This window comes from Chanodichthys erythropterus, chromosome 7 (genome assembly GCF_024489055.1).
Source record: "Chanodichthys erythropterus isolate Z2021 chromosome 7, ASM2448905v1, whole genome shotgun sequence".
Classification (NCBI taxonomy): domain Eukaryota; kingdom Metazoa; phylum Chordata; class Actinopteri; order Cypriniformes; family Xenocyprididae; genus Chanodichthys; species Chanodichthys erythropterus.
In genome coordinates this window covers 22,795,005-22,822,097 of record NC_090227.1, presented here as the reverse complement: position 1 = coordinate 22,822,097, position 27,093 = coordinate 22,795,005, and the positions used below count along the sequence as shown (strand labels likewise).

General features: G+C 36.5%; 1 protein-coding gene across 5 annotated transcripts in view; it reads left to right on the top strand.

Moving 5' to 3' along the window:
* Positions 1-27,093, top strand: part of LOC137023183 (F-BAR and double SH3 domains protein 2) — a 109,157-nt gene that overhangs the window by 55,967 nt on the left and 26,097 nt on the right. For all 5 annotated transcript variants that reach the window (XM_067389914.1, XM_067389915.1, XM_067389916.1 and 2 more), the window contains exons 4-10: positions 9,404-9,483; positions 10,047-10,191; positions 10,289-10,422; positions 14,082-14,136; positions 15,835-15,963; positions 25,260-25,382; positions 25,909-26,004. In XM_067389914.1, coding sequence (XP_067246015.1) covers positions 9,404-9,483; positions 10,047-10,191; positions 10,289-10,422; positions 14,082-14,136; positions 15,835-15,963; positions 25,260-25,382; positions 25,909-26,004 — 762 coding nt within the window. The remainder of the gene's footprint in view (positions 1-9,403; positions 9,484-10,046; positions 10,192-10,288; positions 10,423-14,081; positions 14,137-15,834; positions 15,964-25,259; positions 25,383-25,908; positions 26,005-27,093) is intronic.

Here is a 27,093-nt window from a genome sequence, read left to right as displayed (position 1 = left end):
TGACATCAGTGTAAAAACAGACACACACACACACACACACACACACACACACACACACACACACACACACACACACACAAAAAAAAAGAAAATTATGAAATGCTAATTTTGTTTGGGTCATACCGCCCAACCTTAGACTTGAGCAGCTTTATTGAGCTCAGGTTAGTTCAGTGTTGTTTTAATTCGGTTCACTAAATGTAAAATGTAAAATCTATTTTATTATTATTATGGCTGTAAAAATTCACTTATTGATTGCAGTTGAATCTTTACAGTGATTTGCCATCTTTTTAAGCTTTTTGCTACCATTTAAGAGTTTGGGGTCAAATAAATGCTTTTTTTTTTTTTTTGCTTTCTAATTATCCTGAAAAATAAATACAGCAAAGTTTACACAGGAAAAAAAAAATGTAAAAAATGCAGCACAACTGTTTTCAACACTGATAAGAAATGTTTCTTGAGCAGACATCAAATCGTCATATTAGAATGATTTCTGAAAGATCATGTGACACTGAAGACTGGAGTAATGATGCTGAAAATTCAGCTTTGTAAAAATAGCTTCACATTATGACATGTTAAAAAAAAAAAAAGAAAGCAAAAAATAAAATGTTGTGTGGGTCATATCACCCAACCTTACACAAGTTGTACTTTTACACTATAGAGTCATTCAACATCTCACTTGGATGCTTCTCAGTTTCGTTTTCAGGGAAATGAATCCTGTAAGAGGTTGATAAACTGTAGATGTTGTAATTCATGGGCTGATGCTGTGCCTCAATGACTTGGTTTTATCATAGCCAAAAATCTTTTCTATATATATATCAGACAGTCATAATGAGTCATATTATTAAACATGGTTATTCTTGCTTCTTGCTTCACCATTTTGTTGTTTTACTCTGTCTCGGATACATGCTGCTGTTTTATTTGTGATCTTTTGAGGTGATGTGTTGAGCAATAGAGGCTTCTGATGTTTGTGTTCTGAAGCAAAAGCACTGTGGCTGTTTCTTTCTTTCTTTTTTTCTTCTTCTTTTTTTAAATAGATGTTTTCTCACTGGTATGTATTTGTCAAAAAAAAAAAACAGGTAATATTTCACCCAAAAAGTGAGAGAAAAAAAATTAGTTTTAAGGAATATTTCAGGAAGTTTTTGAATTAGTATACAATACCTTAGTTTATATATTATTTAAATTGTATTTATACATCACTTCTTTTAATTATTTAAAATCATTATTTATATTTATATAAATAAATATATTATATATATTTATTAAATAATAATATATGAAATATTTAAATACAAAAGTATTTATTGTACTTCATTTTATGCTGATTAAAAAAAAAGAATTTTATTGCTAAATAGCACTGTATTCTAGTAATGAGAATTTAATGAGAATCATCATTAATGGCAATTACCAGAAAAATCTCAAAAGTACACATCTGGACGCATTATAGTAAAGATAATTTGAAGGAGTAAGTTGTGCTTATTTTTCATGAAAATAATAGCGTGCAAAAAATGCTATATTTTTCTGTATGCAGTATTTCTTTTGACTTTGTGTTGAAATGATTCTGTGTTTTAGTTTTAAGCCGTTTTCCACTGTTGCATGATGTCCGTTTTTACTGCCGTTGTCACCAGACTCTTGTTAAGGTATAGAGGCCATGGAGATTTTGGACGGCGTCCTAGTTGCATAAAAAGCGTTATATTGTCCAAACTGGTTCACTATTTAAAATAAACGGAGCTGTACTTTTATATAGTCCCAGAAGTCTGTCCAGTCGTTTAGAGTCAGTCAAACTTTACACGGCACATAAATCATTTTCTTTCACAGCCTTTAGCCGGGTGCCAAGCTGCATCCCGTCCCACCCACTGGGCAGTGCCATGCCAGAGCCGGCTGAAAGCCCGTTCACCCCTCAGTCCCCGAACCTTGAAGAATTGAATGAACTCCCACTTCACTTAAAGATCGCAGGGACAGACCTAGGTGATGCCGGAAAAGCTCAGAGGGTGAAGCAGCCCTTTTGGGTGCTTTATCAGAGCTCAAAGGCAGTTCAGTGCCAACTCAATGCCCCTATTGTGCCCCTGCGAGAGGACAGGCCAGGTCGGGCCGGTTCTGGAAACTGACCTTACAATAGAGGAACGCACAAAGAACAGCCTGTGCAGACTGAAGCCTGAAAACATCGGGCCAACGTGTGTTGCACAAACACTCACACACACACACACACACACCACAACAGACCTTCCGGTAGTATGTGCCATCCCTGCCCAGAGGTTTTGTGTGATTTATTTAATCCTTTTGTGATATTTAAGTTTCTATTTCCTCTTTGTGATGTCATGTTTTTATTATGACTCATTTCTTTACTCTACGTGGGTGTGTTTTTCTTTTTAAACACACTTTATCTCCATTCTAACAATCACACTTTTTTGGTTCCTCATATTTCTCTTTATTTGATGATGATGATGATGATATATAGTATTATAATTTTTAGTAATATTTTGTATTAGCTTTTATTTTTTATATTTGATTCAGATTTATTTTATTTTTTTCAGTACATTTAAGGTGATTTGACTACAATTTTTACCATTTTTATTAAAGCTGCAGTCCATAACTTTTTTTGGTTAAAAATGATCCAAAATCATTTTTTGAGCTAGTACATAACCAGCCAGTGTTCAAAACCATCTCCTTACCTTAGCCCAATTGACCCTTCGCAAAGACTCGACCCCCTTAGTTACTGTTGCTTTGTCCATCAAGCCATGGCACTGTCATGCAACACGCAGTGAAAAATACATCATCATTTTTTACAATAAAAACCGTTTTGTGGCTCTTTAATGTGTCGTGACAGATTGCTGTAGCGCCTCAGCTCAAGCGGCTCATGAACCGATCATCTCTTCCTACTAGTAATTTATAGCATCAAATTAACATGATTGAACATGAGAAGGAATGTTATTTCAAATGCGGAAAAAGATGTAAATACACACCAGTTTTCAAGTTCAATTCCACTGAGGTTAATCTTCTAACTCCTGACTGCTTTGTCGGACAAAATGGCAGATTCAGTGTTATGATTGGTTAGATCGCTTGTCAATCAAACCCCCAACAAAGGGTCAATTCATGACTGTAAGCTTGTAATAATGTTTTCTTATAAAATCAGTACTGGTGGGTTTCCACAGTAAATTCGAGCATATGACAATCATTAGTGACACCTGGAGATTAACCCGTAGTCAAAAGCAAAAGATTTTTTTGGTCATACTTCCAAGACGTAGAATCAGTGATTCCGAAGTACAGTATCCACACCAATGCGGTGACTGACAGCAAACGTTAGATTCATCCATACCGATGCACAACCCACATTAAAATGATAATTCAGCAGATACTGCGATTGCAGGTTTCAAACAGAGATGGTGACAAAGAGGTGAAACTTACGGACTGCAGCTTTAAATTTATATTTATATTTAATTTATTTCAGTTTTTAGTTCAGTTTTAATTTTAGTTCCGTTTTAGGTTTTATTTAGTTCAAGTTAGCAATTTTTACTTAAACTTTTTTCAGTTAGTTGCCAATGCAACATTTCAAATTTTTTAGTTTAAGTATTACTATTAGTATCTTATTTTGTTTCAGCTGTGTTTCAGTTAACAAAAACGTTTTTAATAGTTTTAGTTAAAAATAATAATCCTGTGGCTGACACAATGTTATCCATCACTTACATACCAGATTAAATTAAATTTCTCATTTGAAAGCGATATGGAATAAAAGAGCGCAAGAGAAACTGATAACAAGAGAATTTAAACTTGATTTTTACTTTTTTTCTGTGTATTTCTGTGAAACTGGCAGCTATAATGTTAGGTTCTTGTGATGATATTTCTGTGCGGTTGCTAGGGTGGTTTTGGGTGGTTGCTATGCGGTTGCTAGGGTGGTTGCTAGGGCATTGCTTTACGGTTTCTAGGGCATTTTGTGTGGTTGCTAAGTTTTTCTGAGTGATGCTTGTATTGCAAACTCATATTTAAATGCTTTCTTCTTTTTCAAAGAAATAATTGTGTTTAGTGATAGCATTGGCCTTGTGTGCATTATTAAAAATGACTTAAAGGTCCCGTTTCCAATGTTCCACTTTCTCTTGTTGTTTATTATAGTAACATTGCAGTGTTTTGTGTTCGACAGCGGTTTAACTGATCCTGCGGTTTCACTGGTTATGTTAGCACTTGATGACAAGAAATTGAGAGCAGGAAGGAGACGATTGTCTCTCTTTCTTTCTCACTTTTTCATTCTCACTTTGTTTCGTATGTTGCGGATATCCTGTCGTTGGGACAGCCCCTCCAACCTCTGCCTGCAAACAGGAAGTGACTCTGTTTGCAGTGGTGGGAGCTTCCTGTTAAGACTAGCCTGTTTGCTACTACGCCTATGACCAATAATGGTCTTTTTGCCACAGCAGCCGTATTCATTAATAGCGTTCACTTAGAAAAACATCAGTGTTACGAATGCTCATACTTGGGCACTTGAACAAACTGCAAGCATTGGGTGTGGTTAGTTGAGGAGAGGTGTGTGGTCAGACATACAATTTTTAACTTGTCTAGTTTGAGTATGTTAAATAATTTACTTACAGTACTGTTCAAAAGTTTGGGGTCAGTTTTTTAAACTTCTTTCAAAAACGTTGAAATGCTTTTTACCAACCTCAAAATTTTTAACGGTAGTTTACAAAGTTTGCAAAAGTTTACCATTGTAGTCGTTTCTATAAATAACGCCAAGATCTTCAATGGTCAAAGTCTGCTATAATAACACACAATTTCATTTCCTTTCCTCATTATGTGTCATCTACTAAAATACATATTGAAGTATGTTCGCACACACACCCATATACCACAAGCCAGACTTTAACAAGTATCTCTACACATTGTATTTTACTCTTTATTGTCTTGCATTTGGGACAGTTCACAAATTCAGATGGAAATTCAGATGCAAATTCTCCCATTTAAAAATAATTCTAGCCTTTGTCTAGCGGTTTTTATTGCAAGAACAAGACTTGTGTAAATGCCCATAACAAACGTGTTTGATCATGTTGAGGTAATAATTATTCAGGCATTTATCGACAGCAATCATTTCATTTTGAAAAAATGTAGTTTTGCCTTTAACGGATTACATTTGTGACATATGCAAATAAAGGCGGTGATTTAATAAATGGGTATTTCAAAGTAAAGAAATTAAGACATTAGTATCAGTATTGTAATTTTACAGTTGTACTGTTAAACATGTCTTTTTTTTTTACAGTGAAATGTTGCAATAGTAATTGTTTTGTTTAATATTTTTATTTAGTAATATAAAAAATGTGTAATATTAATTATTATTTTATAGTTATTAATATATAATCACAATTTTTTGACACATTGTGCAGCATAGCTTTTTTTTTTTAATTCTTATTGCATTTAACGAAAAGAACTACAAGTTGACTATTGGTGTGAGTTTGGGCCCTGTCTGCTTGTTTTTGCTGAGACGGCATGTGTTTGGGAAGCCAATAATATTTTTGCTTTTTTCATTTGGCGCCACTAGAGTCCTAGAAATTACATGGTTTTGCATTAACGTTTGCATGTTTGAGATGGTATTGCATTTTCTTTCATGTCAAACCAGAAAGAAAAAAAAAATATTAAAAATAGTCAGGGTCATTAATGCAATCATCTGAATTTTCCCATGATCCCTTGTGACAATACAGCACAGCTCTGTGTTAGCTGGGCACACCTTATCAGAGCCTGGATTCAAACCAGTGGTCCACCTGATCTAGACCGCACAGGACGACTGTTCTGGTTGCCATGACAACCACTCCACCTGCTGTTTATGGAGATGAAGTGGTGTGTTTGCCTGTAATTACCTGAGCTTGACTGTGGATGTCTTGAATTGACTTCTACGGCTTAATAGACATGACACACACCTGTAGACAGCCATCAGCTGAGTGTAAACGCCTCTCCTGGATCTACAGGGAAGTAGTGCGTGGCCTCATGTCTTAAACGCTTTATTACCAACAAACACTGAAGTGGACATAATGCATTAATGGCAACCAGAAAAGTTTGCTGATAATACATGCATGACCCATGCTGAGAAAGACTCATGCTTTCATGTGCCAGGTTTGACTCCTTAACTGTGCCGTTAGCTACCGTTCTTGTCAGGTTTCAGAGATTAAGGCCATATTTGACAGGATGGATCTGGATCTTTCTTGTTTTGTCAGATTTGCCTGATTGAATGTTTAGACTGGGTCATTTTTCTTCATGTTTACATTAGTGGGTCCTGTTTCTTTTATGTGAAATTCTTTTTGGCTATGCTTGGACTGTGTTTACCGCTGGCAGACCGCTGCGGCTCAGTTCTGAAGAAACAGCAGCCGTGTTGTCGATATTGTGTCAGTCTTTCTGGTGCCGCTCTTAGTAGTCATTGTCCAGTAACCTTTTTCCTTTCTGTTTCTTTTATTGTGTGCATGTGTGTGTGCGTGTGTGCGTGTGTGTGTGTGCGTGTGCGTGTGCGTGTGTGCGTGTGCGTGTGTGCGTGTGCGCGTGTGCGTGTGCACGTGTGTGTGTGTGCGTGTGTGCGTGTGCGTGTGTTCGTGTGTGTGTGTGCGTGTGTGCGCGTGTGTGTTTGTGCGTGTGTGCGTGTGCGTGTGTGCGTGTGTGTGTGTGCGTGTGTGTGTGCGTGTGTGTGTGTGTACGTGTATGTGCACGCATGCGTTTCTCAGTAAAAATAGTTATCATTGACATATGTGGGATTTGCATATATGAAAAAGGATATTTTCTTAAAACTGAAAAGAAAAATGAGGATACTGCAAGCCATTGGTGCACCAGCTATTATATTAATGTTTTTAAAACTATTGATATTTAATATGTGTTTACTAAAAGTTTTTTTGTAAAATTTATTTATTTAAAGACCCCTGTGGTGAAAAATTTAAATCAAGTTTTTAATGTTGTTTATGTCTGTGTGGTGTTTTAAATATGCTTTAAGACAAACCATGTGCAAATTCATAAGTCAGTACCATTGCTGAGTATTTTCTCCTTAAAAGTCCAGTGAACCAAAGATGGTCTCAAAAACATGGTTTAAAATCGCTGGTGTTTCTGACGTCACAAACTACCTTGTAACCAATCACGTCAACGTGCGGGCGGGCTTTAGCATATCATTATTACTATGCTGTGAAGCAGGGGAGTCTCGAGAAGGCATAACGATATATTTTTCTGTTGATATGAAAAATCACATACATTTAGCAATGTAGCAGGTGAATTATGAATATGATGTATAATATGTGAAATATATGATAATATATGATATGTATAATATATATATTGATAACGGAGTCAACCAAAAGGCTTTCATATTAATTATGTGTCCGACGTCATAAAGAAAATACCTTTTGTGCAGCGTTTACTACAGTAACTTGAGTAAAAGTTGACCGATTGAGTCTCTGAGCTGGCATGATCGAGGGCTAATTTGCATATTCATGGGTTCACGACACGTATACTAAGTGAATCAAGGGTATAGTTACAATCAAGCTATTTTAAAGCATGAAGAATTTTTTTCACAGGAAAAAACATTTAAATGTGTCATTTTGGTGATCAAAGTTGAGTTTTAAGGGGTGTAATGATTGACTACAGGGGGACTTTAAAATTACCTTGATGTATTTTGAAAATATTTAACATACATTAACATATTTATATATTTTTCTAAATGCTTGTTTTTATTTTTGTTTATTTATTTGCTTTAAAAATATATATTGGTGTAGTTGATTTTTCAGTTTTTTTTTAATTCAATATACATTACTGTATTTATCTATTTTGCTAAAAGGTTTGTTTTTGTTTAATGTGTTTTGAATGTCACCATTTTTAAAATGCATTTTATTTTATATTTTGTTTGGGTTTTTTTCTACAGTTTTTCTAAATTACTAAATGAGCATAAGGTAGAAATTATATTGGATAATTTATAAAAATTTATGCTGATGTAAACAGCATGTTTATTTACATATATTTCACTAAAATCCATGAAGAATGTGGTCTTTTTGAATGAGTCATTGAATTACTTTTGATTTGATTAATTGAATTAAATATTTTTTAGTACGCAAATTAACCTATATTATTTTTGTTTTTCAAAAGATTGCAAAACTAGTCTAAAGACAGTCAAATAAAGCCATTGTGATTTTAACTGTTGCTTAAGTTGCTTAAGTATTTCACCAGCAAAATCATAGTGAGTATATTGTTAATATTTAATATATCGCCCAGCCCTAGTGCGTACTAAGCCTTTTTTGTTTTAAGTTTTCTTTTCTCTTTGACCTTTTTATTCGGTCTTGTTTTCTTTGTAAGTGTGTATGTGTGTGTGTGTCCAGCGGTGATGTGAGTGTTAGAAAAACATGTCCAGTGATTATTCTAATATGCAGAGGGAGTCATGCAGAGGAAGGAAAATAAAAGACGTCAGCCCAGCTGATCTGTAGTGTCCTGTTGAGGGGCTGAAAGAGGCCAGTCTCTGCCACACCGCCGCCCTCAGCCAAGGAGAAGGGCCCCTTTCTTCTGCTTCATTCCCTGCTGCTTACACAAACACATGCCATGCTCTCATCCACACGCACTGTGGATGCTGTGTTCACAGCGAGCGGCTTTGAGCACCGTTGTTTGCTATCTGGGAATAGGGCAGGTGGGGATGGGCTGCGATGAAAGCCAGCGACTAATCGGCCTCAAGTAGAGGAGCATCTCCCCTCCTCCATTTACAATATGGTGGAAGGGGGCTGGGGCTCTATAATGAAAATATTAGGAAGTGGGGCCGCCTTGTTCGTTTCACCATATGTCAGGTGGCGTTTGTGCAGTTATGGAACTGTAATTTCTGAGCTGAGGCCTATGACATTCCCAAAGGAGACTGTACGCACTCCCCGTTCTTCATGCCAACAGCAAACATATGTCACAGTCGTTGGAATTTGGGTTGCTTTGTAACATGTCATGTGTTTGTCCTTGTGATAAATGGTGTTCGATGACAGGGTCATGAGAACACGCATATGGCCTGTTAATTGCTTTGTGTTCATGTTTGAAAACATAAAATATGTGAAGACATTGAGGTTGCATCCAAATTCACATGCTTTTACAACTGCATTGTTTGCGTTTTAACATTCATTAGCTTAAAATTCAAGAATGAATAACTTTTAGATTCATTTATAATCTGCTGTTGAAATTTAGCCCTTTTTTTTAGCTGAAACCTTCACTCTAAACCCAAATAAGTTGGGCTAACTCAAAAAAATTGAGGTAATCAGTTACATAATTTTTTTTTAGTTATGATGTTCCCGATTTTAAGTAAGCAGAACTATCAAGTTTTGAGTTTGCATGTTAATTGCTCCTAACTTGAAGTACGTATTTGAAGAACATTTAAGGGTGAGAAACCAAACAAATTCAAGCATCTTATGTCGTTTTTTGTTGTTTTTTATATATTTTTCAGGCCCTGCAGAAGTTGGCGAGTCAATATTTAAAGAGGGACTGGCCTGGGATCAAACCAGATGACCAGAGGACAGACTACAGGTGAATAAAAAAAAAAAAAATCCTTGTTCACATGTTTAAGGTGGCATCATAAGGATCTTAATGTTTAATGACTGTCATTTTCCCGCTGGATGCTTTACAGTGAGAGTTTGTTTCTTGAGTGTTATCAGAGTAGTCTGGTGATTAATTTCGCTGTGATTTTACTGTGGAAAATAGAAATAGTTCTACAATAGGACTGATATTTTTTCAGTTGACACTTGGCATGGTAATGAACATTTGGATATACATGATGGCAGTTTGTTTCAAATAGCTCTTTGAAATTAACTACAGTGACTATGGGCTCATAAGCTCATGTATCCACTCTGGTACTTTTAAAATGTACGCACATCTTTCCCTTATTTAATACAGACCACTGTGATTTAATGCAACCTGTAGGATACTCCTTATTTACCATGATTATATTCATTATTTATTATCATCACTAACCATGTGTGACGAAAACTCCCAGCTTCAACTGTCCAAATAGGGCTGTTACTTTTGTTTGCATGGGAATATTGGTCCATAAATAGCATTTGCAATCATTAACCATGTGTTTCTTGCTGTAGGAATGTGTATGGAGTTTGGAGAGCTTATCTTGAAGGCACCGTGCAGGTGACCCAATCTCGTCTCAACGTTTGCGAGAACTACAAGAACGAGATATCGGACCCCGCCAAGACCGTACGCCTCTACAAAGAACAACAGCTGAAAAAGGTACCGTCCTCAGTTCTCGGACCTGCGCCCTGATCCGTCACGTGCTGTAAATCTCTAACGTCCTTTCTCTCTGCTCTCCCGCGGTGGCCGCCCGCAGTGCATTGAGCAGCTGGGTCGGATCCAGGCGGAGCTCCAGGATTCAGTGAAGGATCTGGCCAAGTCCAAAAAGAAATACTTTGAGTTGGAGCAGATGGCCCAGGCTGTGCGGGAAAAGGCTGACATCGAGTCCAAGTAAGCGCGTCTGGTATTGCAGGTGCAAACGGTCCCAGAGGTGCCCGGATCAGAAACGCACACTTCACATGTGCTTGTCCCATTAATTGAGTCCCATTAATTAAAGAATAACCACTAGGAGTGGACGATATTCTGGTTCAAAGAATAAACTGGTTGAAATGTGTATACATTTTATGCGATTTTGCAAAATACAGCCATTGGAAATGTTTAAATGCATGATAAACCTTTACTTTAGACATTTTTTAAAGGGATAGTTCACCCAAAAATGAAAATTTGATGTTTATCTGCTTACCCCCAGGGCATCCTAGATGTAGGTGACATTTTTTCTTCAGTAGAACACAAATGATGATTTTTAACTCCAACCGTTGCCGTCTAACAGTCTTATAATGGGAGTGAATGGTAACACAATTTAAAAGTAAAAAAATATGCTTAGACAAATCCAAATTAAATCCTGCGGCTCGTGACGGTACATTGATGTCCTAAGACAGGAAACCGAACATTATTTATATAATTTTTTACCTCCTAATACACCACTATGTCCAACTGCGTTCAGCATTCGCTTAGTGAGGTCTGATTGCGCTCTGACAACGGAAGTAATGTCTTGCACTCATTGAAGTATATGCGCGAGACATCACTGCTGTTGTCAGAGTGTGATCAGACATCACTAACCGAGTGCTGAACGCAGTTGGACATAATGGTGTATTAGAGGTAAAAATGATATAAATAATGTTCGGTTTCGTGTCTTAGGACATCAATGTGTCGTCATGAGCCGCAGGGTTTAATTTGGATTTGTCTGTGCATTTTTTTTTTTGTTGTTTTTTTTACTTTTATAAATTGTTCCCATAGACCCACATTATACGGCTGACAGACGGCAACGGTTGGAGTTAAAAATCATTATTTGTGCTCTACTGAAGAAACAAAGTCACCTACATCTTGGATGCCCTGGGGGTAAGCAGATAAACATCAAATTTTCATTTTTGGGTGAACTATCCCTTTAAGTTAATAGGACTTTCATTATTTTTCACTAGAGCTTAAAGGGATGGTTCACCCGAAAATGAAAACACTCTCCTGTTGTTCCAAACCCATAAGATTTTGGTTCAAGATTTTGAACCAAGCAAAACAAATCTTCAAAACAAAGGAAGATATTTTTAATGAAATCTGAGCTTTCTGTCCCTCCATTGAAAGTCTATTCACCCAAACCTCTGACATCTCAGAACATTCATAATGAGATCGTAAAATAAATCCATATGAATCAAGCAGTTTAATCCACAGCAAACATAAACAGAAGCTCTAAAATTCTACATTACGTGCTAGAATGAACCTCATTGGTTCTAATGCTTGAGCTTCCATGACTAAATTAGAATACTGTAAAAAATGTTTAAATGTTTAAATTATATGCTTAAACTAAATCTGATCATCATATAAAGCGATCATGACTCTTCAAATGATTAAACCGCTTGATTCATATGGATTTATTTTACAATCTCTTTAGGAATGTTTTGAACCATCAGAGTTTTGGGTGAATAAAATTTCAGTTGAGGGAGAGAAATGTCTCTGATTTCATTAAAATTATCTTCATTTGTGTTCCGAAGGTGACTGAAAGTATTATGGTTTTTAAAATATTTTAAAATTGTATTGTGCAGATTTCCACCATTTCAAAGATATTCAGCTCAGAATCACAAACTTAAAATGTCCTCAGCATTAAAAGCGCCAAAGAATATAAAAGATTTGTCGTTGAGTTGATATGGCTTCATTATTAAATATGCATTTCCTTGGCTGATACTTAAGCCCCCAGTAGGGAATACCCCACTCTGTTCAAAGCAATTTATTAGCCCGATGCAGAATTTGTTAAATGCACTCAACCATCTCTCTTCATCTTCAAGAGCCATTTGTACCCACTCTACAATTGCCATTTCAAAGCCTCTGCCAAGACCGGATTAGACAGAGGGGTGAAAGACGAGTCCAGTGGCATGGCATTGTGAGCTCCTCGCTCAGTTCTTCTATTGATTTTGGCTATCGATGTTGCCCTGCTTGCTTAGCATGTCTGGCAGTAAAGCTGAATTAGAATCAGTTATTGTTCTTAGCGGTAGAAGGAAGATGAGAGAGAATCTGTTTTTCTCCTTAATTTTCATGCAGACTTGATGAATCAAATTGTATCAGACTCCAAAACAACTCTGATTTCTAATAAATGGGGCTTTGTGAAGTTGTCTCTGAATCCAGACATAAACACAGAAAATTAGATGTTTAAAATTTCTTTAAAATGAGTTTAAATGATTTTGTCTGTCCCTTTATGCTTTTAACACTTGAATTTGAACATAGTTGGTTATAAAAACCTACAGTTTTAGTTTAAAGAAATGGTTCACCCAGAAATGTAACTAATGTCGTCATAATGTTATTCCAAACCCATGTCATCGGGCCTGTTTACACCTGGTCACTTCATGTGTTTTCATTTTCATTTTTTTAAGCTTTCAATTTAAAGGAACACTCCACTTTTTTTGAAAATAGGCTCATTTTCCAACTCCCCTAGAGTTAAACAGTTGAGTTTTACAGTTTTCGAATCCATTCAGCCGATCTCCGGTTCTGGCGGTACCACTTTTAGGAACTTTGCTGCAGTATCATGGCTGCAGCAGGCGCAATGATATTACGCAGCGTCTCTCACATACGTCTCCATGGTTGCAAGGCACGTTCCCTGTGCAAGCAGGGGCTCACAGGCGCTGCGTAATATCATTGCACTGCTGCAGCCATGGAACGGCAGCAAAGTTCCTTGATTATTACGCCTGAATGAGAGTATAGTTCCTAGCCATATCAGCCTAGAAAATCTCAACTTTTTATTTTCCGTTGGTCTTAGTACACGATTTAACTACAGAAGAGTCAAGTTTTAAATAGGAAAAATATCAAAACTCTTTGGTCATTTTTAAGCGCGATGCTAACGGTCTAATCAGATTCAATGAACTATGCTAAGTTATGCTAAAAGTGGTACCGCCAGAACCGGAGATCGGCTGAATGGATTCGAAAACGGTAAAACTCAACTGTTTAACTCTAGGGGAGTTGGAAAATGAGCCTATTTTCAAAAAAAGTGGAGTGTTCCTTTAATATTTATATTTTATTTCAGTTTTATTACAATTAGCAATATGATAGTTTTAGTTTTTAATTTTAGTTAATAATAACAACACTAGTGGATGGGAGGGTTTTCAGCTCATATCAAATAAAATTTGGGTCTGTTTCTCATGCAGAGCTGTCATATGACTTCAGAAGGTACGGAATATAGTGCACAATCACAACTTTAATTTTAAAAAAGTTCCCTTTATGGAGCTAAGAGTAGTGTGGACATAATGGCTCCTGTTATGTTCGTAAGAAAAAAAGTCAAATAGGTTTGGAATGACATGAGAATGATTGATTCATTTTCGTGTGAACTGTACCTTTAAGATTAGAAGTTATCTCAGTGATGGCAAAACCAGATTTTTGCCAGCTTTATAAAACCTTTTCCTTCCTTTCACAGGTTGCAGGAATGATCTACTCTAGTTTGATTTATAATGTCTGTTTCCTCCTCGGCACAAATCTGGGAAGGTTTTGATCTGGGCTTTCATTTATCCTTGCCTGTTCCTTCCGCTGGGTCTGATACATCTGTGATTTATAATACCTGCTCTGTGTTCTTTCAGGTCAAAGCTGGGCCTGTTCCAGTCCAGGATAAGTTTACAGAAGGCCAGTGTAAAGGTAAACACTACTGTCTGTCTGTTTTTTGTTTTTTTTACGCTCTAAAACATGGTCTGCTCTTTACGCCATGTTAGTGTGGCAGGCCATGTGTGTCTGTCCGACACATTTTGATTGTGCTGGAGTGTAATTAATGGATTAATGCAACCAAAAATGAACATTGTCATATTTTACTCAGCTTAATTCTTTTCTTTCTTCTGAGAAACAAAGAATGTCTCAGCTTTTCCATACATAAAGTAGCAGACTGATGAGCCAAAACATTAACGACTCACAGGTGAAGCGACAAATGTTGATCATTTGCTAACAAGCTCACGTCAAGTTCTAAATAGATTCTTCAGTTCTTGTAGTCAGTGTGTTGGATGTAGCAGAAAAACATTGGCTAGGATCAAATTATGGCAGAATGACTGTGACTTCAGAGTATCTCTGAAACTGCTAGGCTTGTCGGTTGCTCCTGGTTAGCAGGGATGAGAATCTACGGACAGTGGTCTGAGGAGCAATAAACCACAAATCGTTGACTGGTTTGGGTGTCTGTTGATGCACAAGGGCAACGAAGGCTATCCCGTCTGGTCCAAACTGATAGAAGGTCTATTGTGGTACAAGGCACAGAAAATTTGAATGATGGTTATGGGAGGAATGTGTAACAATGTCACAGCCTGCTGCATAAGAGACTGCGAAGCCCCATGCCCGGCAGGGTGCCCTTGATGACCCCTGTCCACCATTGAAAGCACCTAGAATGGCAACACATGCATCAGAACTAGACCTTGGAGCAGTGAAAGAAGGTTGTCTGGTCCAATGAGTCACATTTGCCTTTAAATCATGTTAACAGCCATGAACATGTGCTTTGTTTACCTGGGAAAGTGACGGCACCTGGATGCACTGTGGGACAACGACAGCTGGCAAAGGGACTGTGATACTCTGTGCAGTGTTTTGCTTGGAATCTCTGGGACTGGAAATTCATGCGGTTGTCAGTTTGACAAGTGGCACCTACTTAAACATTGTTGTAAACCAGGTTCACCGCTTCATGACATTCGTATTCACTGATGGCAATGACTTGTTTCAGCAGGATAATGCAACCTGCCACACTGCACAGACTGTTCAGGAATGGTTTGAGTAACATAATGAAGAAGAGTTCAAGGTGTTGCCCTTGCCTACAAATTCCCCATCTTAATGGGCGTCTATGGGATGTTCTGGACCAATTCCAATCCATGGTGGCTCCAACTTACAGGACTTGAAGTATCTCCAGTTAACGTCTTGGTGCCAGATACCATAGGACACCTTCAGGGGTCTGGTAGAGTCCATGCCTCGGCAGGTCAGAGCTGTTTGGTGGCACGCGGATGACCAACAGGGATATTAGGCAGCCATGTGATCATAATGTTTTGGCTCATTTGGTGTACACTTTCCAAAAAGAACAAAAAATGCACCATAAAAGTAGTCCATACAACTCATGCACTACATTTAAAGTGTTCTAATAGCTGTAAAAAAAAAAAAAAAAAAAATACAAAAGTTGTATATAACGATCGTGGTGACTAAATGATACAGTTATGATGATACAGTGATACAAAAATGATAACTAAATGATACAGTGTTGGAATGACATGAGAATGTGTAAATGATTGTCTTTTCTGGATGAACTGTCTCTTTAAATGGATGTTCTTGAGTCTCGCACTTCTTGAGGTTTTGGACCTTGTGTGTGTGTTTCAGTTGAAAGCAAAGAGGAGTGATTGCAACTCTAAAGCGACCCACGCGAGGAACGAATATCTTCTCACGCTAGCAGCGGCTAACGCACACCATGACCGCTACTATCAGACCGACCTGGTCAACTGCATCAAGGTGAGCACAGCAATGTATTGTTTTTTTAGTATTATTTATATGATATTATATTATTTATTAAAGTTTAATGTTTTTATTTTTGTATTTTCAGTGTTTATTTTAATTTTAGTTTGATAATTTTGTTGTAATTTTGTAATTACTTTAGAAGTTTATTTAATTTTTTTAAATGTAAGTTTTTGACAGTAACTGTTTATTAATGCTCTTAATTCTTCTTTAAAAAGGAAATTTGCTTTGACGTTGGGTAAATCATCTTTTTGAGTTGTCGCTACTTTTCTATGTGGATGAACTTCTGGTTGTGCATTATTGGGTGGAGTCAGTTACAATGTGAACAGTGCGTAACGTAATTTAACTTAATATTAGAGTGTTGATTTTCATGTGTTGTTTGTGACATGTTGCACTTGATCTGAAAGTTTTACATGAGTCATGTTTGTTGGCATGAATCTAGTACAGTGGGTCAGACAATGATGTAATCTCTGGGCAGATCAAACTATGTACTTCCTGTGTAGATTTCCTCACAGGAAAAAGCTCCCTCACAGAGAAATATCTGCATGCTTTCTTTCCTTGACCAGTATCGCTCATTTATAACCAGATAAGAGCCATCAAGTCTTATGTCACCAAGTGTGTTTGCACACATCCACATTTTTAAAAGTTGTAAAAACTACTTTATCGCCTTTCTGGTGTCTTATTCAGTCTCATTCTGTTTATGTTTTAAAAAAATCTCAGGTATTTATAATAAGCTGATTTGTGGTAGTTATCAGCATTATGTTGTACATGTAAACACACTGACTGGAGACAGTATTGTTGTTTCTTTCTTGTGCAGATGTTAAATGCGTGTAATGTGTGATTATGTAATTGAATGTTTGGTGTTTGTGGTCCAGCATATCTGGTTGTGTGTGTAATAGACAGAAGTTGGCTAGAACATCGAAGCACGTCTGGTATGTGTTCCGTTCTACTTCATGCTCTCAGGGTCACAGCACACTGCCTCTATGCTCATGGGACTTTAGCACAGCTTAGAGAACAAGAGTGCTACTTTTATTCTGTAACTTAAAAGTCAACATGAAATACCATACCATTTAAAACCCATTTTATTTATATATATATATATATGGGAACACTTTATTTTAGGGTCTTTAACTAGTTGCTTATTAGCATGCATATCACTAGAATATTGGCTGTTTATTAGTAATTATTAAGCACATATTAATGCCTTATTCTACATGACCGTATTCTACATTGTTAATCCTACCCAATACCTAAACTTAACAACTAACTTACTAACTATTAAGCAGTAAATTAGGAGTTTATTGAGGGAAAAGTCGTAGTTAATAGTGAATACATGTTCCCTATACTAAAGTGTTACCATATAATATAATATAATATTTTTATCACAGCAAAATCTCCAGAGTTAAATAAACTCTGCTCAGAGTACATTTGGTCCCTCTCTAAATAGTGTTAAAATAACACTGAAGCGGAGTTAAAGTTAATGAGATAATTAAGCAATTAATTAAATAATGGTTGTTCATTAGTGATGAACACCTGCTGTTAACAAGCAGAATCACTGAAGAAAAGAGAAACACAAGAACTACAACTGACTTCAGTCACAGCCTTATTAATTGCTTAATTATTTCATTAACTTGAACTCTGCTTCAGTGTTACTTTAACACTATTTAGAGAGGGACCAAATGTACTCTGAGCAGTTGATTTAACTCTGGAGATTTTACTGTATGTAATTTTATTTATATATATATATATAATTACATACAGTAAAATCTCCAGAGTTAAATCAACTCTGCTCAGAGTACATTTGGTATATATAATATAATATAATATAATATAATATAATATAATATAATATAATATAATATAATATAATATAATATAATATAATATAATATAATATAATATAATATAATATAATATAATAATCTCAATTTTTTATGTTGTCTTGACCGGTCTTGACGTCCCTTTCTATTATATTATTATTTTGGTCTAAAAGTTTTAATATAATTAAAGATTTAGGATTTATATTTTTGTCAAAATGCACAGCTATGTCAATGTAGACAGATGGTGTAGTTAAGACATTTAAAAGCAATTGTTAACAGGGCTATGCTAACTAGCCAAACCTTGACCCCTTATTGACAGCTGAAAAGGAAATGGAGGTGGCTTAGATTATTACTTTTTGATGAAAGAGATGAAGACAATTGTTTTTTTTTTCTCCCTTTGGAATAATGTGCACTGATGAGTTGTGTACACAGGAATATGTATTAGGATTGTAAATAGGGGCATTTTGATTTCATGTTGGCTTTACCAAATCTCATGCACAGTCTTAGCCCATTTGCAAACACATTTTTATCCAATTATTCAGGCCTTGAAATATGAAATAAGTGTCCGCTCCTGATCTTGTGCGATCGGGTCAGTGGATGTATGTGCCAGTATAAATCTATGCTTCATCTCTACAGACTGACAGCAGCTCCAGTCATGGCCTTATTTAGTGATGCAAACTCTTTCTTAATCTTGGGCCACTGGGAACAGATATCTTGGAGAATGTGCTGGCCAAAATGACCACCACATCCCCAAAGATACACATCAACCTCTAGGCAAACATTTCTAAATCTGACATCAGAGTATTTGCTTTTCACATTAGAAGTAAGAGTTTATGTTTTAAAGAGATGTTCAAAACTATATGAATTTGTAACTGGATAAACGTTCATTTTCAGTATCATTGTTTGTGTTCTGTAGTTCAACTCAGAACAACCAATCTGACAAATCAGATTTTTACCATAGTTAGGATACAAAAGGAAATGTCACCATGATAAATATCACATAGGACACGTTTTTCCATTCCAATGCGCTACTTATTGTTTTTCTATTTAAACACGTTAGATGGACATGTATGACCATTGCGTTCGCGTCTTGTGTCTTTTGCAGTGTCTCAAGAATGACACAGCATTCTAAAAATGCGGGGCTTAAGTTAAAATCAGCTCAACTTTTAAAAAACGTGACCTTGTTTTTTTGTTTTTTTTCCATTCCACTGCACGCATCTCGCATCTTTCAAAGCAAAAACGCATTCTGCGTGTATTATAAATGTCATGTTTTTTGCAACAGCACCAATATAAGACACCTTTATTCAATATATAATCAAATATATTATTTTATAAGACGACAAAATAATTATTTCATCAATTAGTATGGTTTATTAGCTTAACCGTTGATTGTTTACAGTTGCCAAGCAGTTTGCATTTACATTTATCCAAAGCACCATTAGGCAGCAGGTTTATTTTGGGATATTTTTTGGTAAATGTGTTTAGTAAGATGTCACCTTTAGCATGTACATTTGTATAGATTGTATAGATTTTAATTTTCTGTATGAAGATTGTTTGGTTTGACCACATCTCATACTTTACATCAGCTTTGTTCCATCACTGCGTCGAGAACCGAACTGGTAGTCTCCTCCTGTTCTTACTGGAGGACATAATCTGCGTTCCACCCGCTTCATGTTTGACCCTGAGCGATATGAATGCAATCTGAGAGAATCTGTCTTAAATTATTGATGGATGGAGAGTCTGTGCTTCAGGCCCAACCAGCTGCCAAAAGACTGGCCCACTACAGCCCTTCTCCTCATTTCCTATTGGCTGAAACGTAACCTTGGTTACGGTCAGCATACTATAGCTGTATATCTGTCTTGATTATTAATGAGAGTAGTCTCATCAGTCATATTTCCAGACATATTCTTTAATATATATTCCATTGCTGTCAGGGTTAGATTTACGGAGTTCGAGTCTTCTGTTTTCCTTTCGTCCTTCATTTTTTTTCTCTGCATTGTGCTTTTTTAAGCTCTATGAACAGTACTTGTGGCATAATATCAATAATTTTGACTTGTCTCAGTGTTTGTTTGCTTATTTTAAAAAGGAAAAATCACAATTATATTAATGCACTTCTAATGAAGGTCTATGGGGCCTGCTTTCAATTTGTTGTTGAAATTTGAGCTGTAAAGTTCCTAAATTGTCCTTTTTGTTGTCAGAGTACTGTTCTTATGCGGGTTCTTGTGTTTTACAGATACATAAAAAATAATAATAATAATTGGTGTGCTTGTGCATATTTCCTAGATTTACAAGGTCATTCTTTAATAATAATTGAGGAGCCTGAAGCATTCAATTTCGCTTGTGCTGAGTCTTGACACACACACACATATATACCAAGGCCATAACCATGTCATGAACATTGGGGGACCAATATTTTTTTTTTTTTGTTCCTTTTTTTTTATTTATTTATTTTATTTTTTTTTATAAAGCATAAAGAAACAAAACCGTGAAAGAAATTCTGGGTCTTATTCTAGTTGGGAAATAATTTTTGAACTATTTGCAAATAATATTTGCATTAATTTGCATTAAAATGTGTACACATGTACTTTTATATGTATACTTAATATGTCACAAATGTAAAACGTTTCTTGTCTCATCAGACTACGAAGTTATGAATAACATGAATCACGTAGCCTAAATGCATATTTTCAATTCAAAACAGCCATATTGAGAGAAAAAAGTTGAGTAGTTTGCATCACTGGATGTTACTGTCGGTCTTTCTATCACAAAATAGCTGACATGTATCAAATGTTTTGCTATTTACATCTCACCTGACTCTCTTTCAATGTTAAACAAAATTCATGCTCTGCTTCTGTAAACGGTAAACCCTGCGTACTTTGATTTATTGGCCATCTCAATCATTTTGACATTGACGAGCACTGTTAGACCGCTGAGGCAGACCAGTCAGACTAAAATTTTTTTTGTCATCCTAACAACACAGATAGCCATCTCTAAATGTCTATTGTGGTTACAGCCCTGATAAACTCACTGGCCTCTTTATTAGGTACACATTGCTAGTACTTGGTCGGACCCTTTTGCCTTAATTCTTAAAAATATGTTCAAAGTCACTTAAATCACCTTTATTCCACATTATGAGGCTCAGTTTGAACTTCAGCAGAGTTGCTGCCATGTGATGGATCAGGTGTACCTAATAATGTGGCCTGTGTGTGTGTGTGTGTATATATCCACGACCATCACCTCATGTTGCAGCATGATAATGCACGCTCCCATGTTGCAAGGATCTGTACACAGTTCCTGGAAGCTGAAAACATTCCAGTTCTTGCATGGCCAGCATACTCACTGGACATGTCACCCATTGAGCATGTTTGGGATGCTCTGGATTGGCGTATACGTCAGCATGTTCCAGTTCCTGCCAATATCCAGAAACTTCGCACAGCCATTGAAGAGGACTGGACCAACATTCCACAGGCCACAATCAACAACCTGATAAACTCTATGCGAAGGAGATGTTGCACTGCGTGAGGCAAATGGTGGTCACACCAGATACTGATAATAAATATAAATATATAAATATATATATATATATATATACACACATACACATACACAGCTCTGGAAAAAATTAAGAGACCACTCCAAGTTCAGAAATCAATGTTAAGTGGTCTCTTAATTTTTTCCAGAGCTGTATATATAAAATTGCCAAATTTAAAGATCTTTTGCAACTCTGATTTCATACTGTTATGATCCTATTTCGAGTAGGGTTCTCTGTCCTGATTTTGCCTTAAATGTTTAATGGCACAAAATCAGAAGAAAGAGAGAGGGGGAATTCTGCTTTCAAGATAAGTCGTGGGTTTTCCCCACAGATTGTCATCGCTGTATTGTTTTGTACTTTGTAAATGTGCAAGCAAATGTGAGAAATGTTTGTTTTGCGTGTATTCTTAGCTCTTGTTCCTGTTTTTGTGTGTGAACTAGCTGTCGATCTATATATATAAACACTATCAGCATTGTGTCACATTTCTGCTTTGGGTATGTATAGAAAGCTACAATTTACTGAACTCTGAGAAAATGTGGCCTCCCTAGAAAGACACAAACACACATACTAGCAACATGCTTGCTGAGAGCTTAAAGGATTAGCACAGTCACACCCAAAAATGAAAATTCTGTCATCGTTTACTCACCCTCATGTCTTTTCCAAACCAGTATGGCTTTCTTTTGTGGAACCCAGGCAGAATGTGATGACAGAATTTTCTTTGAAGTGAACTTAGCATTTTAAATCATTACTATTTGCACTAAGATACAAAAGTTTGGGGTCAGTGTTTTTTTTTTTTTTTTTTTTTTTTTTTTTTTAAGAAAATACTGTTACTAAGCAAGGATGGGTTAAATTGCTCAAAAGTGACAGTAAAGACATTTATAATGTTACAAAATATTCCATTTTAAATAAATGCTGTTCTTTTGACCTTTCTAAATAATCCTGGAAAAAACTAATCACAGTTTCCACAAAAATATTAAGCAGCATAACAACATCGAAAGTAATAAGAAACATTTCTTATTACTTTCAATGTAATAAGGATTATGTGACACTGAAGACTGGAGTAATGATGCTGAAAATACAGCTTTAACATCACAGGAATAACGTACACTGTAAAATATACAGTAAAAAAGTTTAAAATTGTAATATTATTTTACAATATTACTGCTTTTACTGTATTTTTAATCAAAGAAATGTAGCCTTGGTGAACAGAAGAGACTTCTTTCAAAAAAATTAAGCCCAAACTTTTGGACATTACTGTATAATGTTGACTTTTAAATGCTTTGCTTTATAATTAACTATAATGATTTAATTTAGTTTAGTTTGGATTATTTTTCCCCCTTTACATCTCACAGTATAGGCTTACTGTAAAATTGTTAAAAATAACTTTTTTAACTTTAATAGCCTCCACTTATAGCCAACAGATGGCCAGTGCTAAATGTGCACCACAGGTTAATATCAAGTCTTAGAGAAATCTTCCAAAGTGTGTGTGTGTGTGTGTGTGGTTCATTAATTCCCTGTTGGAGGCATTGGGGTGTAAAGTGAAGCATTTATAATGCAGCAGAAGTGTTTGTTCAGCTGATGCTTGTGTTTGCTTTATGTCTTTTCCTGTGTTGTATGTGTGTTTGTGCATCCTTGTGTGCTCATAACCACGGTCCACGCGAATTATAGTTTTTCACGCATAAAGCCACATTTGGGAATGTGTCTGAGAATTTGGGAATGCGCAGTCATGACAAAACCAGGAAGCTTGTGATCTCTTCACCTTTGAAAGGCAAGGAAATGAATCATTCCACATTGAGCCAGTGTGGTGGGTGGAGGTGGACGGGATCCTATCAGAAGGAAGCACAGCCTTTCTTTCTCCATCTCTCTCATGCATACGACACTCATGTGCTTCCTGACAGCGCCGGTACCTGTCGTAACCCAGCGGACCGTTGTCATTTCCAGCTCACCCGCAGCAAACAGTTGTACAAATCAAAGCCCGTTTTTGAAATGCATTCCATCCCACTGCTGCTAAACATGGAGGGAGTGTGTGAGAGAGAGAGGGAGACGGAGGGGAAAAGCAGAGGTTTCGAGTTTTGTTTTTGCACATTGAGGCCTTGGAATCTGAACTGGCTAACCTTTCCCAGCAGCTGCTGCTGTTTGAACAATCTGCTCTGATCCAAGCGTCACACAGTCCAGAGAAAACAAGCCGTCTGTTCTGTGCTTGTTTGGCCACAAGGGGGCTGAGAGGACGAGACAAGAGAGACATTTGTCCTTCTGTCTGTCTCCCATACAAATGTGTTTAAACCACAGTTTCGTCTGTCTGTCTTTATCTATTATTCTGTCACTTCGTCGTTGTGATGTTTCATTCTGTTGTTCTTTCTATCTGGTTTAGTCTATCGTTTTGTCTATCATCATGGTCATTCTACCTGCTTGTTATCTATCATTCTATTCTTTTTTCTATTTCAGTCATTCTGTTTATATTGATAATTCCTTCTGTCGTGTGACAGTTATTCTTTCTGCCATTCATTCTTTTTCATTCGTGGTTTTCTGTCATTCTGTCGTTATCTATTTTTCTATCATTTTATTATTTAATTCTGTCATTCTGTCTGTGGTTTTGTCTTTTTATCAGTCTCTATCATTCTTAATTCTGTTGTCATTCCTTCCATAGTTCTTTTTTCTTATTCTGCCATTATCTATCATTATTTCTATCATTCCATCTCTGTCATTTTGTCATTCATGCTATCATTCTTAATTCTTTGTCTTTCTATTGTTCCATCTGTTGTGCTTTTAATCATTTTTTTAATCATTCTGTCTGCAATTTTTCTTTTTTTTTTCTATTCTGTCTATTGTTCTCTGTCTGTCATTGTATTTGTTGTACTTTCTGTTGTTCATTCTCTTGTCAATCATTCTATCATTAGGGGCTTTTGCACCAGAGGAACCTTTTCATAGTTCCTAAAACTATTGGTTGAAGTACCCAGATTTTGCTGTGTTTTGAAACTAGGAACTGTTTTAGTTCTAGGAACTCCTTTTGGGGGAACTAAATTAGCTCCTACTTCAGAGTAGGGTCTAAACCAGCACTATAGGAACTATCAGTTACGTGAGTGTATGTTGATTGGTCAAACACATGTCAAACACTAGCACCCGGCATTTTTAAAAAGCCACTTAAACATTTATTTCACAAACATGGAAAACGGCGATAACGCCATTTACCTGTTTTCTGCAGGGTTGTGTTCTTTTCTTCACCTCGATGATATGTAATACTGAAAGTTGTCATAGATTTCTTCTCTTAGCCTCACTTTTTGCGTAAATTATGCATTTACATTCCATCTCCGTTATTACGAAACCTTTAACACCCAACAAACACAGGTTTTAGCGTCTGTAAATGCCGTACTTAAAGGAACACTCCACTTTTTTTGAAAATAGGCTCATTTTCCAACTCCCCTAGAGTTAAACAGTTGAGATTTACCGTTTTCGAATCCATTCAGCCAATCTCCGGTTCTGGCGGTACCACTTTTAGCATAGCTTAGCATAGTTCATTGAATCTAATTAGACCGTTAGCATCTCGCTTAAAAATGACCAAAGAGTTTTGATATTTTTCCTATTTAAAACTTGACTCTTCTGTAGTTAAATCGTGTACTAATCGTGTATGGCTGAATGGATTCGAAAACGGTAAAACTCAACTGTTTAACTCTAGGGGAGCTGGAAAATGAGCCTATTTTCAAAAAAAGTGGAGTGTTCCTTTAAAGACACCACTCTCGGTCGCTTCAGAGTTCCTATTCCAGGTGCGAATGCAACCAAGAACATGGACAAACTTAGTTCTCTGCAAACTATCCTAGTGGCTAGTTCCTATACTCATTTCTCTCTTTGGTACCTCCGACCCTTTCTGAAAACACTAAGAGATTTGTTATTCATTCAGTACAAACATTCAGTCTTTCTATGTGTCTGTGTGTCTCTCTCTTTAGGGTCTGGAGGGGAACGTGTACGACCATGTGAAGGATTATCTGATATCCTTTTGTCGGACCGAGTTGGAAGCGTTTCAAGCCATCCACAGCACCTTCCAGTTCCTCCTGGAGAAGTCCAGTCGAGTGAGTCACACATTCTCTCTCTTCTTACATAGTTTCATCACTCTCTCAATTTCCCTCTTCATTCCCAGAAATAGATTCGCTCTGCCAGTTCCTCATTATCGGCTCCCCTATGAAGAAATCCCCTCACACACACATCATTCCTCCACTGTGCTGACAAACACATCTGTCTGAGCACTATTTTACTAGCCAAGGGGGCCTAATTTTACATAACACTGTGTGAGAGAGTTACGCATGCATTTTTCCTGCATAAGCTCTTAAAGGGATAGTTCAAGCAAAAATAATCATTCTATCATCATTTACTCAACCTGTGCGACTTTCTTTATTCCGTGGAACACAATAGAATGTTGGTGAACATTCTGGTCCAAACAACATTGAACCCCATTGACTTTTATTGTATGTTTTTCAAACATTCTTTTATGTTCCACAGAAAAAAGGTCACTTTGGGTGAACTCTTCCTTTAAAGGGACATTTTACTTGTCAGTGCAGACATACACTTGCATCATGTTAGTTTTGTTTTTATGTCCAGGTGATGCAGGACTTCAACCAGCAGCTGTTCCTGCAGGAGAACCCCGTGTTTCACAAAGCACAAGACTTCCAGTTCCAGCCTAGCGACAGCGATACAGTGAGTTTCATGCATGCAGGTTTATAAACTTTATCTAGACAAATCAAGGACTCCTATACTACAGTTCATATGTTTGGGTCAGGTAATTTTATTTTTTTCCATTTGGAAGAAATTAATGCTTTTATTCAGCAAGGATGCATTAAAGGGATAGTTCACCCAAAAATCAAAATTTGATGTTTATCTGCTTACCCCCAGGGCATCCAAGATGTAGGTGACTTTGTTTCTTCAGTAAAACACAAATGATGATTTTTAACTCCAACCGTTGCGGCCTGTCAGTCAAATAATGCGAGTGGATGGGAACTTCTACTATAAGAGTAAATAAAACTTGCATAGACAAATCCAAATTAAATCCTGCGGCTCGTGACGACACATTGATGTCCTGAGACACAAAACGATCTGTTTGTGCGAGAAACTGAACAGTATTTATATAATTTTTACCTCTAAAACACCACTATGTCCAACTGCATTCAGCATTCGCTTAGTGAGGTCTGATCGCGCTCTGACAACAGCAGTGATGTCTCGTGCGTATACTTAAATGAGAGCGAGACATCACTGCCGTTGTCAGAGCGCGGATTTGTCTATGCAAGTTTTATTTACTCTTATAGTAGAAGTTCCCATCCACTCGCATTATTTGACTGACAGGCCACAACGGTTGGAGTTAAAAGTCATCATTTGTGTTCTACTGAAGAAACAAAGTCACCTACATCTTGGATGCCCTGGGGGTAAGCAGATAAACATCAAATTTTCATTTTTGGGTCAACTATCCCTTTAAATTGATCAAAAGTGACAGTAAAGACATTTATAATGTTAAAAAAGATTTCTATTTCAAATAAATGCTGTTCTTTTTTTTTGTACTTTCTATTCATGAAAGATTCACCTTTTCCACAAAAACATAAAGCAGCACAACAGTCTTCAAAATTGATAATAATAATAGTTTTCTTGAGCATCAAATCAGCATATTAGAATGATTTCTGAAGGATCGTGTGACACTGAAGACTGGAGTAATGCTGCTGAAAATTCAGCTTTACCATCACAGGAATAAATTCCATTTTAAAATATATTCAAATAGAAAACTGTTCTTTTAAATTG